General features: G+C 35.7%; 1 protein-coding gene across 1 annotated transcript in view; it reads right to left on the reverse strand.

Annotated features, from left to right (window-relative positions):
- The window catches only part of LOC310721544 (uncharacterized protein), a 31,046-nt gene extending 22,746 nt beyond the window's left edge, over window positions 1-8,300 (reverse strand). Inside the window, exons 1-10 of the mRNA XM_083533328.1 lie at window positions 8,091-8,300; window positions 7,952-8,011; window positions 6,792-6,854; window positions 6,643-6,687; window positions 6,289-6,345; window positions 5,474-6,190; window positions 5,271-5,339; window positions 4,782-4,919; window positions 3,997-4,062; window positions 3,624-3,683 (exon numbers count right to left, since the gene is read on the reverse strand). Coding sequence (XP_083389454.1) covers window positions 3,624-3,683; window positions 3,997-4,062; window positions 4,782-4,919; window positions 5,271-5,339; window positions 5,474-6,190; window positions 6,289-6,345; window positions 6,643-6,687; window positions 6,792-6,854; window positions 7,952-8,011; window positions 8,091-8,093 — 1,278 coding nt within the window. The 5' untranslated portion in view covers window positions 8,094-8,300. The remainder of the gene's footprint in view (window positions 1-3,623; window positions 3,684-3,996; window positions 4,063-4,781; window positions 4,920-5,270; window positions 5,340-5,473; window positions 6,191-6,288; window positions 6,346-6,642; window positions 6,688-6,791; window positions 6,855-7,951; window positions 8,012-8,090) is intronic.
- Window positions 8,301-12,382: the final 4,082 nt, after the last annotated feature.

Below are 12,382 nucleotides of genomic sequence, written 5' to 3' on the forward strand. Positions count from 1 at the left end.
ATGAAATAGAAATGTGCGCACATGATGTACTTCATGTTTCCTTGTTGCTATTTAATGTTTTAGACTGAATTGTTCTCATGTTTGGTTTAATTTGTAATCCTCACTACATTGAACATGGTTATGTTGAAACTAACTTTAAGTGGGTCTATAATTTTCACAGGTCTATTAAATTGATTCAAAGAGTTTAGAAGGAATGATATTAATATTTACCTTAAACATAGAATTTATATAATTTTAAGTGTTATATATTTGTAATCTGGCAGGGGTGATTATGGAAGCCTATTAAATTTCTGGTTAAAAGTTGTGAAGTTTGGCACTCTGACTGGCAAAGATATAAGGAGTATTCTAACCAAATTTGGGCTAAGTGCGGCCAACGCTTGAGCGTCACTATCAGGTCAATTTTGGGGCTGATTTGAAAGTATGTTTATAATCACAACATTTGAACCTTTCCCTGGGCTCACCACCTGCAGGAGGGACCGTAAGGGACCGGTGCTGAGAGGATTAGGCAGCAGTCGAAGGCAGGGGCCTTGACAGCCGATCCCTGGACACGTAGAAGTGTCTGGGGAATCTGCTTAGACTGCTGCCCCCGCGACCCGAATACGGATAAGCGGGAGAAGATGAAATGAAATGAAATGAACATTTGAACCTTGTGTCCAAAATTTTAAAAGCCATTCATAGATTTCCTGGGTCAAGACAAGCTCAATGTTATCTTTGAGCTTGTCATCTTCTTGACTTGACTTGATGTTCCATATGACATCAATTTCGATCTTATTAGGTAAAACTGAACAGTATCCTATGAGAACATCATACTTAACATTGTAAAAAAAAATTGGGGGAAATAGTATCATTTTACAATAATTTACAAATGTCATCAGAGTGAAAAATGGCAAAACATCATCTTCAGAGTAAGCCTCACAAAAATTAGATAAAATATTTTTTAATACCCCATTGTTTAGCTGTAATGGGCCAACAAATCTTACAGTGAAGCCACCAAACAAGAAGTGAGCAAATAAACAAAAACTAATGAACATCTTAAGAACCATGGGTAGAGGGTTGGCAACAAGTTTTGTGACCAAACCACCCACTGTTTACTTATATCTAACTATTTTTGCTATTCCTCCATTCTTCTATAACGAGCTGGCAAATACAAAGGATGGGGAGAGTGTATCTTAGCAATGTATCTATGTATTATAAAAACCATTTTCAAGACCATGCACTTGTAGTTAAAAACTGTAACAAATTGTTTTCTTTAAATTATTTAATATTATTATTATTTTAGAATTTGTGCTAAATCAGCAGTTCTTCTTTGAGTAATTTCCAAGAGTATGCTGAAGCGAACGCTCACCAACATCTGAAATTCAAGTGCATTTCATGGCTACAGTCTTGATTTTTTTTTTTTTGTTGTCCAAAACTGTTGTTTTATTTCTGCCCTATCAACACTAAATTTGGCACCAAATCGCCAGACCATCCGGGATAAAAATTCTTAAAATCATTTCAAATACTGTAAAGAAAAATCTAACAAGGAAGCCAAACAACACATAAGGCTGCATCTCAACCACGACTTTGCACACTGACACAAAACATAGCAGGCATCTTCAGGCTATGATCTGAGGCACTTTTTTGTTAGTGGCACCCACTGGTCGAAAGTTAATTGGTCAAAAAACATGCTTAAAATGTTTATATGCAACTGCCATATTGCAACCGCATGTGCATGTCCATCATCTTGAATGAAGGAATCTTTGATATTCAAAACTGTTTCCCAGAAAAGCTCTAGCAAATGCAAAACAAACATGATAATGCAGTGCATCATGAATCTGCATATAATCACAAAACCCGATATAAAAAGAATGTTGACATTCCAGAAGGACAAGAAATGAACCTGTATCTCAGCAACAATCTTGCAGACTGAAATCTTAAGGACCTTGAGGCTATGCAAGGGCAGTAACAATCATGACCAAAAGTCAAAGTAAAAACAGACCACACCATAGATTGCAAACGATAGTGGCAGCTGCTGCAGCGATGTCACCCTGCTGCACATTTGTACATCTACAGTAGACCTTTCCACTTACAGTAAGAAAATATCACCACTGTCTGTAGTTAAAGCACACACAAATTGAGTGAAATTACAAATCACACTTAAATTTCTTTGACTTCAATGGATCTGGGATTGCGTAGGCAAAAAATTAACCACTCTGACTGTGTATCTGAATACAACTATAGGACCTATAGGTCCTTGAAACCACAAAAAAGTTTAGTTTTTTGTTTTTTTAATCAACACATTTTGCAATATGTGTGTTATTAATCTTAGATTATGTGGATTGTAAACCAAACTATTTCTGTACAGTAAACATTAATGTACAATTAGCTGATGTACAGTTAATATTTGAGTCATGGAGCCCATTCATCTTAAACATGCAAACACAATGCGAACTTTCAGACCAACAGGTAATTAGGAAAGATAATCTTGGCATGTTATTTGATATAAACTCTTCATATTAACCGTTTTGTTATCTGTGCAATCCTCTCTTCCCTCACTGAAACCTTTGTCGTAAAAAAACACAAATAAAAGATGACGTTGCAATCCATAGGTATGCTGTGGCATTTAAATTTTAGTAGGCTCAGCTGACATTTAACAGACTTGTTGTTCAGAAACACATTCCTCACACAATCGCATCATTTCCTCAATGAACTTTATAATTGTTTCTTTCCAGATGTCCATCTGCACACTGATTCGGTACCAAACTGATCTTTTAGCACTTAATTGGTTTAAAAGAAGCACGTCTGACCACATATGTCTCCAGTGGGTGATGCAAGAGTCACAATGCTTGCCACTACATTCCAGATATTACATCCTTGTCACCTTGTCTTCCCTTTATGACTCAGATATCACCTTATGAGTGATCTCTTTTCACACACCAGGAAAGTATCAGTCATTTTTTAACAGGAATGTGGAAATCGGCCTTCGGTGAAAAGCAAAAGGAATGTTTCCTTTTTTTTTTTGTATTGCAATACTAAAGAAAAATTTAGTATTGCAACAATCTTAAAATTGTGAATGCACACATGACTTATTATTGCCAGACAGGGTAAAAAAAAAGTTCTGTTGGTGAAAATCAGAAAAGAATGGCATACTGGTTCAAGCTGACAGGAAGACTATGATAGCTAAAAACAACCTTTCTGTACAACCCTGGTGTGCCTCTCTGAACACAACAAACTGGACTATAGGCCACAACAGCAGAGCATCACATCAACTAACACTCTACTCAGCAAAACTTGTAACAGGAATTTGAGTCTACAGATTGCAAAGGCTCGCTAAGACTAAACAGCTGGAAAAAATCCAGATAAGGATTTGTATTAATAAATGATTATTAAATATAATATTATATATATATATATATATATATATATATATATATATATATATATATATATGTATATATGTATATATATATATATATATATATATATATATATATATACATATATATATATGTATATATATATATATATATATATATATATATATATATATATATATGTATATATATATATATATATATATATATATATATATATATATATATATATATATATATATATATGTATAATATGAATGAATTTCATACCGGTTTCCAGTCAGGGCTGAGCTCAGGGCTGTCCTCTGGCCAGTCCTCCACACATTTCTCCTAGGAAAGCGGAAAGCAGCACAAATATACAATGTTAAAACGTTTACATTTATGGCATTTGGCATACACCCTTACATAGAGCAACTTACATTTAGCTCATTCAAACAGATGAGCAGCTATGGGGTTAAAGGCCTTGCTCAGGGGCTTAGAGTGGCAGCTTGGTGTGGCTGGGATTTAACCTCACGACCTTCAGACCCAAAGTCCAATGCCTTAACCACTTTTAAGCACTGAGCTACCACCTCCCCACATGGCCAAACATGTCCATGCATGTCTAAGCGAAAGGTTTAATAAACGTACACACAATATCACACACCTGGCCAATGAAAAGAACGTCCTCGTAAACTTGGCTTTGCTTTGTAGCACCCGGTAGCACGGTGCGCTGTCAAAACCAAAACACATAAATAATTACTTTGGAACACACTTCTATACTCTTGTCACTGTAGCAGTGTGAAATGGTTATGCACAAGTGTCACAAATTAAAATAAATATTACCTCAGTGGTCTTGAGTTATTATTAAGCAATTTGATAAAGTCAATTCAGAATGGACATTTTATGCATATTGCATGTATATTACCACACATCAAAAACTATAAGAAATTACACACTGCCTTAACCCAGATTCCACTCCAAGATCATTCGTCAGAATGAGCTCATCCCCAAAACAACTTTAATGTCATAGAAGTAGTAATTAAGACATTTTAGGACTATCTCTGACCAAAGGTGGGACCATGATTACTATTTAAACAATAGTAGCACCTAACATTTGGGTAATAACTCCTGTAACAATACCAAGCAATGGTGTACCTGACCAAAATTACTATTTACAGCCACCTGACTAGACAAAAATATTTAATGTGTGATCTGCATTTCAATATAAATCCCATTTACAATAAAAAAAAAGAAGCAAGAACAGTATAAAATGTTTATGCAGGAATTGTCCGGGTTTTTTTTTTTTACCATAAGTCCTTCATGTATTTTGTCAATGCTATGCTGTAATAAACTTCTTCCTCATTAAGATCTTCTTTGTCCTCATAATCTTTTTTCTTACAAATCCAATAATAATAATTAATCGAGTGAGACTAATTGGACACAAATTACCTGGATATTAGTTGGAGGTTTTGGCACAGTGGGCTTGGATATGGGAAGAGGCGGGTTAGGTGTAAACAGCGTCTGTGCAGGTTTCTGATCGGTAGGTACAGATTCAGCAGATGTGGAAAACATGTCATGGTTGATATTCTGAAGAATTGACAAAAAAAAAAAAAAACAAGATTTGAAGAAAAAAAACAACTAATCAAAGTTGTAGTCCTCTGTTTGGATGCAGCTTCGATTTGTTTTCAACAGTGTATCACGTGTTTGGTATTTCTCAATCCAACTAAAGCCATAATTAGTAACCTACTTAGTCATGCTTAGTTTTAATTTTAAAGTGCTATGGCATTTAAACAGGCGCAAGCATTTGGCGAACATTTTCATAGTAACGGATGTTCTGTGTATTTTATGTATGAATATGATTAAATAAGCATGTCATCAATGTAATATATGATACCAGTATTATCAGTATTACCAGTACATCTCTGGAACTATGCTTACTTGATTCTTCAGAGAATTCTTCCGAGACTTAATGCGTGGGGTTGGTTTGGGGGGTCGTCTTCTAAACATCTACAAAATGTAAATAGCTTCTGTTCATTATTAATTTCACTACTATTCCAGGAAACAATTATTTTGATAATAGTAAAGACAGAAAGAATTGTCTAAGGAAAGTGCATTTAATCCAGTCATAAAGATTTTCCTACCAGTCCTACATCTTTGGATGTATTAAGAAATGGGGGCAATGTAGAAGTCTCTTGGGATAATCCATTACTCATGTCTGTGGTCATGAGCAGTTTGTCAAAGTGGCTGTCCTGTGGCTTGAACTGCCCATTATTCACAGCAGAATTCACAGATAACTTCGAATGATCATATTGGACAGATGCTGAGGTCTGATCTAAGGGGTTATTTTGCATGCTGGACCCAGGCGTTTGAAAAATATCACTCAACTGAGATGAAGCTGTGTTTGTGAAAATGTTATCATCGATTATTGGAGATGGTAAAAACTTGTCTTCAAAAAGATTCAAATGATTGGATGCTGATGTAGACGAAACAGATTCCACATCATTCTTTTGATTGGCTAGCATGTATTCCAAGACAAAATCGCTCTCTTCAGATGTTTTCTCATTAGCCGGCATTCTCGGGGAGACACTGGTTTCTTCTTTAAATGGTTCGAAAATGTTTGTCATTTGATTGCTTGTTCGAGGTGGGGAAATTCTGGCAGAGAATGAATCTTGGAATGAATCCCATTTTTGAAATGGCGTTTGGTTTGTGTCCTTGCTTAAATTTGGAGGTGGGAACACAGCCCAGTCATTCTTGAATGAGGGTGTTGAAGATGTTGAAAAGTGAGGCCACCCATTACTTTGTCCATTGCTTAACAGTAAATCGTATTCGTCTGTGGAAACAGTGTTCCCATTGGAGTCCTACAAGAAAAAAATTTTTTTTAGACCATACATTATTATTATTTTATTATAGTTTTGAGCTAGCAGAGAAAGATTGAAGAATGCAGATCACAGCTTACTTTGCCTTGAGTCAAAAAAGGGTTTGTGTTTGTTGAGCTGAATCCATTCTCTGTGTTCTGCAAGAAAGAATGACAAAGGCATTTTACAACAGGGTAGCACATAGCACTTTCCTATCATATCACACCCCACATCACATCCACAATCACACACTGTCGTGAATCTGGAATGAGGGTAGGACTAAAAAAAATACCATTGCTGTCTGTTTTTTTTTGCAATTCCATTCTTGAAAAAGAAAGATTAAAAAAGTGTAACATTGTTTTGCATGACCGAATATTTCCTTTGTGAAACTTTAAGTCTTTTGTGTCATACCCAACAATGTAGTAACTCTCAAGATACAGACAAAACAATTTTACCTGAGCTGGATGTAGAAATGGGTTCCCTGATTTCTGAAAGTCATTCTATTAAACAAACAAACAAACAAAAAAGTCCAGAATTGGATCACTTCTTAAATGAGTGATTAGATATCCAACACCAAAATGAACCAGCAAAAGTCGATCCTCACCTGTGTAATCTGACTGCCTGATGCTTGTGTTCCATTAGAAGAAACATCGAGAAATATATTCCCCTAATAAAACAAGAAACGTCAAACAAAAATTGTTATGATATGATGCTCTTTTAGACTATTATAGAGATTAAATCTACAGTGACCAACCCATTTTCTCAAAGAAAGTACAGCAGTCTAGTCATAGCAAAAAAATCTACTTGTTTATACTGCGAACAAACGATCAAAATAAATATTTGCTTTGGAGTTAGAGGACAAAAATGTCTATAGACATGTTGAGAAAGAGGATGAGTCAGTAATAAATGGAATTTAGTTTATTTGTGTAGAATTAGGTTGGCCCAAAAGCTAAATATAACATGTATATGTAAATGAACTGATTAAAAAAAACTAAACTTGGTTCAGGCCATTTTTTTTTTTTTATTGTTACACAATCAAACCCACCATTATAAGTAAAGTTATAACACCTATAAACTAATTAACCAGTTATAAAATAAACATCCAGGAAAAAAATACATTCATATGTGACATTTGACTACATAGAAAAAAGTATTTAAAATAATTATTAGAGACATGTTGTAACTTCCTCTTCAACAAAAAAAAAAAACAGTTCCTGTACAAAAATTTTAGCAATATTAGTTTTTTTGTTTGTTTTGTTTTGTAGCATGTCAGAAAACTGATTGTTTGGATGAATAGTTATAACATACCAAACTGCTATCAAATAGATGTACATTCAATAATTCATTCAAAAAGTACAGCCAAATAAAATAGTTTTATATTTTTTTATTTGTCTGCAAATGAAAATCGGTTCTGGTCCGTCACGCTGACACGTGAAATGAGGCTACACATAAAACAAAGGCAGCATGGTGCAATACATTTCTCTGAAATATATATAGCATGCAGTAACACATACAGTTTTGCAAACAGCTCACTGTTATAACAAATGTACACTATTATTTAGGTTACGTAAAAAAAAATGATGAAGAAAACAATAGAAACAATAGAGAAATATAGGTTTTAAACCTACAGCCTATGTTTTTGAAGCTAGTATAGTCTTTTTGACATCATTTCTTTGATTAAAATATAACAAGTGTTGAAAGATGTTGTAAAACAAAGGAAGCAAAGAGAAAACTATGCTGTTGCCAAGACTAAAATTTACTTACTGGTCGTCGGTCTCCGGAACCAACTTCATTCAACCTACCAACGTGATCACCTGGTACCTCCTGAAACAAACAAGATATTATTAAATATACTTTACCTTCCAAAATCCTTCAGTTGTTTTAAAAGTTTGTATCGTCTTACCATGAATCTTTCATGTGAAAGAGTTTAAAAATCAGCAGCTGAGAAGGTGCCACGAAACAGAACTTGTATTTCTGCAGGTGAGTTAAGACTGACGACTTTTAGCCGTTCTGGAAGAAAACACTGGCAACACATTTATTTACATGTGAGAGAAAGTATGTGAACTCGTTCAGCCAGTTTGTCTCACTCGTACCATTCAGATTCTTAGACTATGGCCTGGAGAGAATTATAGCTATTTAAGTAAAATTTACACACACACCAGCCCAGCCATTAGGGTTGCACAAGCCAGTGCTCTCTTAGTGCCGGTCCCAAGCCCTGATAAATTGGGGAGGGTTGCATTAGGAAGGGCATCCAGCGTGTTGTGAGGTCTTGAAAGTTCCTCATGTTTCACAAATGGTGGTCATAACAAAATTCGATAATGCTGAAATATCCAGGGTGTTCCAACCACAGCCCCAGATTCAAAAACCATCTGACCAATAGCCATGTGTATTAACTGCTTCACTGTATTCTTTATTATTTATCTTCAGACTCGTTTACACACATCATGACATTTGCACTGGGAAATTTATTTCATGTATATGTTCCATTTTCACTTTAAGTTTGCACCACCAATGTGTGTCTTTATACTTTACATTTATGTGAGTTGCTGGTGCGCACTTCCGGTTACATGCCTTGTATTTGTACTTCCTTCCAATCCAGTTTAATGTAGCGCTACTAATGATTACTTAGAGACACATACATTTACACCAGTTGTCTTATAATTATCATTTTATTTCATTTTCATGCCATTGTTTATTTAATAAAAGACTGTAGTTACATGCTTAGTATTTGTGTTACCAGCTATGTAGAGAAAGTAATATACTATTAGTTGCACTTATGTTAACATGTGCACACACATGCACACAAATTTCACATACACATAAACATATTTCTATATATAAGATATAATACAAGATAAGTAAGATAAGTAAAATCATACTATGTATTCGTTTTAATAAGTATGATGAAACCAGCTGTCGCCCTCTACTGGATATATGGCTTAATGACATGTGAAGGTTAAACCTCACTTTATTTCATGTTCTTAGAAAATGAAAATAAAGTTGCACTGAAAATTTTTTTTTTTTTTTCAGAACAAAGCAACGTTTAGGATTTCTTTATTAATTCATGTAAATATCTGGCTGAACTTTCCTGAGTTCATTTTGTTGGTTTGAATGTTTAATGTAGTGATTTTTTTGTTTTACTGTCAGGTGTATATATTGTGTGTTGAGTAGTTCTGCCAGCCATTATGAAGGCTTATTAAAGTGGATTTGTTTATTAGAATGCCAATTCTAGTTGAAACCAATAACATAGCTGCCGTTCTTTAAGTCCTGAGAAATTTTTATCTTTAGAAGATACAGTATTTGGACAAAACTGTTTGGACATCTGACTTTTCCATATGAGTCTCTTCCTCGAACTGTTATTAGAAATTAGGAGGCACACAATTGTATTGAAGGTCATTAAAGAAATTAAATTTTTCCTTCACTTGAACTAAGAGACCCAAACCTGTTTCAGTATAACAATGTCGCTGTGCACAAAGCCAGCTCCATAAATCCATAAATATATGCCCTAAATAGGTTGAGTGGAGGATCTTGAGTGGCCTGCTATAGAGCTCTGACCTCAACCCTTTTGAACACCTTTGGGATGAATTGGAACACTGAATGCCTCCCAGGCCTCCTCACCTCACCTTACTTCAGTAGCTGACTTTACTCACACCATTTGTGGTTAAATGAGCAAAAACCTCCACATCCACACTCCAAAATCTAGCGGAACTTCTTCCCAGAAGAGTGGAGGACAATAAAACAGCAACTGGGGACTAAATGTGGAATGGGATGTTCAAAAAGAATGCAGAAATCTCACGGTAAGGTGTTCACAAACCTTTGTCCGTATAAAGTATATAAACTACTGTGTATGTACAGTAGTGTAGTGATATACAGGATTTAGTTCAATAAACATGAGTTTGAATTTCACTTACACACTTAGGATGAGAACGCCTCATCCTAACCACTAGACCACCAGGGAACCTTTAAAAACAATACATAAATAAATATAAAAGAAATTTTTATGTCATGTGATCTACCCACACTACCTTTGCGATCGATCGGTAGATTGCGATCGACGTATTGGGCACCCCTGACTTAATATATGCTTTGCTAAATAAAAAAAAGGGTGGAAAACCTGAACCACAATTATTTGGAGTAAATTTCACTCCAATATATTTTTTCCCAGTGTGCCAAGTTCACCTGAGAAATCATTAAAGTGGTCTGGATATATTGCATAAAAGCCCATTACACGATTGTTCCAACACTTAATGCAGCTTGTATCTACCTGACCTTTTGTCAAACAGACTAATGGCCAATAAAATTGTATTAAATGAAATTTGTGAAACAAAAGAAATTGCATGCTGTACGATGGTCATGGGAGTCTGAGCATTAGGCAGGTAGCAGGTTGGGCTGCAAAAGCACTAGCCAGTATTTCTGCTGTCATATTCTTTGACGATTACCACAAGAATGCACAGAACACCTTCAGTCAGTCTGCTATCCCTGTCTTTATTTAAAAAGGCAATGAACATCATTCATTTTAAAAAAAATTATTTAGAATTATACTTCTTGTCATTTAAAGGCCAAAACTTGATCCTAAATTTCCATTTTAATCAATAATGCCAAAATTTGAATACAGTGGAACGGGGGTGAATCCGCGGTGCGCTTTGGGAAGAAAAGCGCAGCCGGTGAGAGAGTGCCGGTGGGAAGACACGTACCGGGATACGCATGCGCGATAAAAACGACCGCCGTGAACCAACATATACCAACAATAACGGACAGTGAGAGTGTGGAAGTTTAAATAGGAGCTGGTGATGATGATAAACGAGCACCAGATGTGCGCGATTGAAGCCGGGAGCTTCAGAGAAAGCGGCCGAGAAAACACCTGCCACGCTGAAGGGGGCTGAAGGGGGCGTGGCAGGTGGATTCCTGACAGATAAACATGTACTGTATGTATTTTTATAACATGCCTTCATCAAACAAATCGCGGCAACGCTGTTGTGTAAAAAAAAAAACCTTCAAAAACACGTGCATGCACATTCTCATTTATTAACGCACAGCATGTACATAAAGAAATTTCAAGCACGTTAATATACTGCCGCCATTTTGATTTTCGTTTATCTCGATCATCGGTTACCTCGATGCTTTTTGGCGACCCCCTAGGACATCGACATAACGGGGTTCCACTGTATTTAAATTAAAGCCAGGCTCTTCATTGCAATTTATGACTCATATACCTGAAAAATCTGCACATTTTGTGCATTTTGTATATTTTAGTCACAAGATACTCATACTAAACTTATTTTTTCTAAACCTGTAAACTGGGATGATTTATTCCATTATATGGTGTCATCTCAGGGAATTTTTGATTCTTGCCTCTGGCTTTCTCATTAGGGATGTGGTTTTCTTTCAATCCCAATGACAATGTCTCTTGTTTAAAACAAATACAAATAGTTGCTTTTTTTCTTTACATTTTGCTTTTTTGAGTTTGGGCACCTTTGTTGTTCTTCACACAGACTTCACAAACACTTTATTTATGCCAGGATCTGTAATGTTTCCCACTGAGAAAATTCCTTGAATTGCAAAAGGTATAGGGGGAAAAAGAAGGGAAACAAATAGTTCTTTCATCTTAACACATTGCATTATTTACCTATTATAACTACAGCTACATGTATAATGGTTACATTTTTATTTTGACATCCGGTATGAAGAAGATTGCTGAGCACTAGGAGGTCAGAGGATGTAAACAGCTTGAGATATTGCAAACATGAGATAATGTAAAAACTGCCGCATAACACCTCATTCAATTGACCTTTTTTTCTTACATTTACATTTACATTTGCGGCATTTAGCAGACGCCCTTATCCAGAGCGACGTACAAAAGTGCTTTAAATCTCTAGTAATGAATAAATCTACACTGGTACGCCAGATTACAAACTTAAATATAAATATAACAAACTTGGAAAGTGCTAATTTAAGTGTTTCAGGAAGATGAAGGTCTTCAGTCGTCGCTTGAAGATAATCAGGGACTCTGCTGTACAGACATCTAGGGGAAGTTCATTCCACCACCTCGGTGCCAGAACAGAGAAGAGCCTTAATGTGTATTTACCTTTCATTCTGAGAGAAGCACCACGTCGAGCAGTGCTGGAGGATCTCAGACAGCGTGGTGCAGTGCGAGATGTGATGAGGTCTCTGACGTAAGATGGTGCTGGTCCATTT

The sequence above is a fragment of the Silurus aristotelis genome (genome assembly GCF_946808225.1).
Source record: "Silurus aristotelis genome assembly, chromosome: 27".
Classification (NCBI taxonomy): Eukaryota; Metazoa; Chordata; class Actinopteri; order Siluriformes; family Siluridae; genus Silurus; species Silurus aristotelis.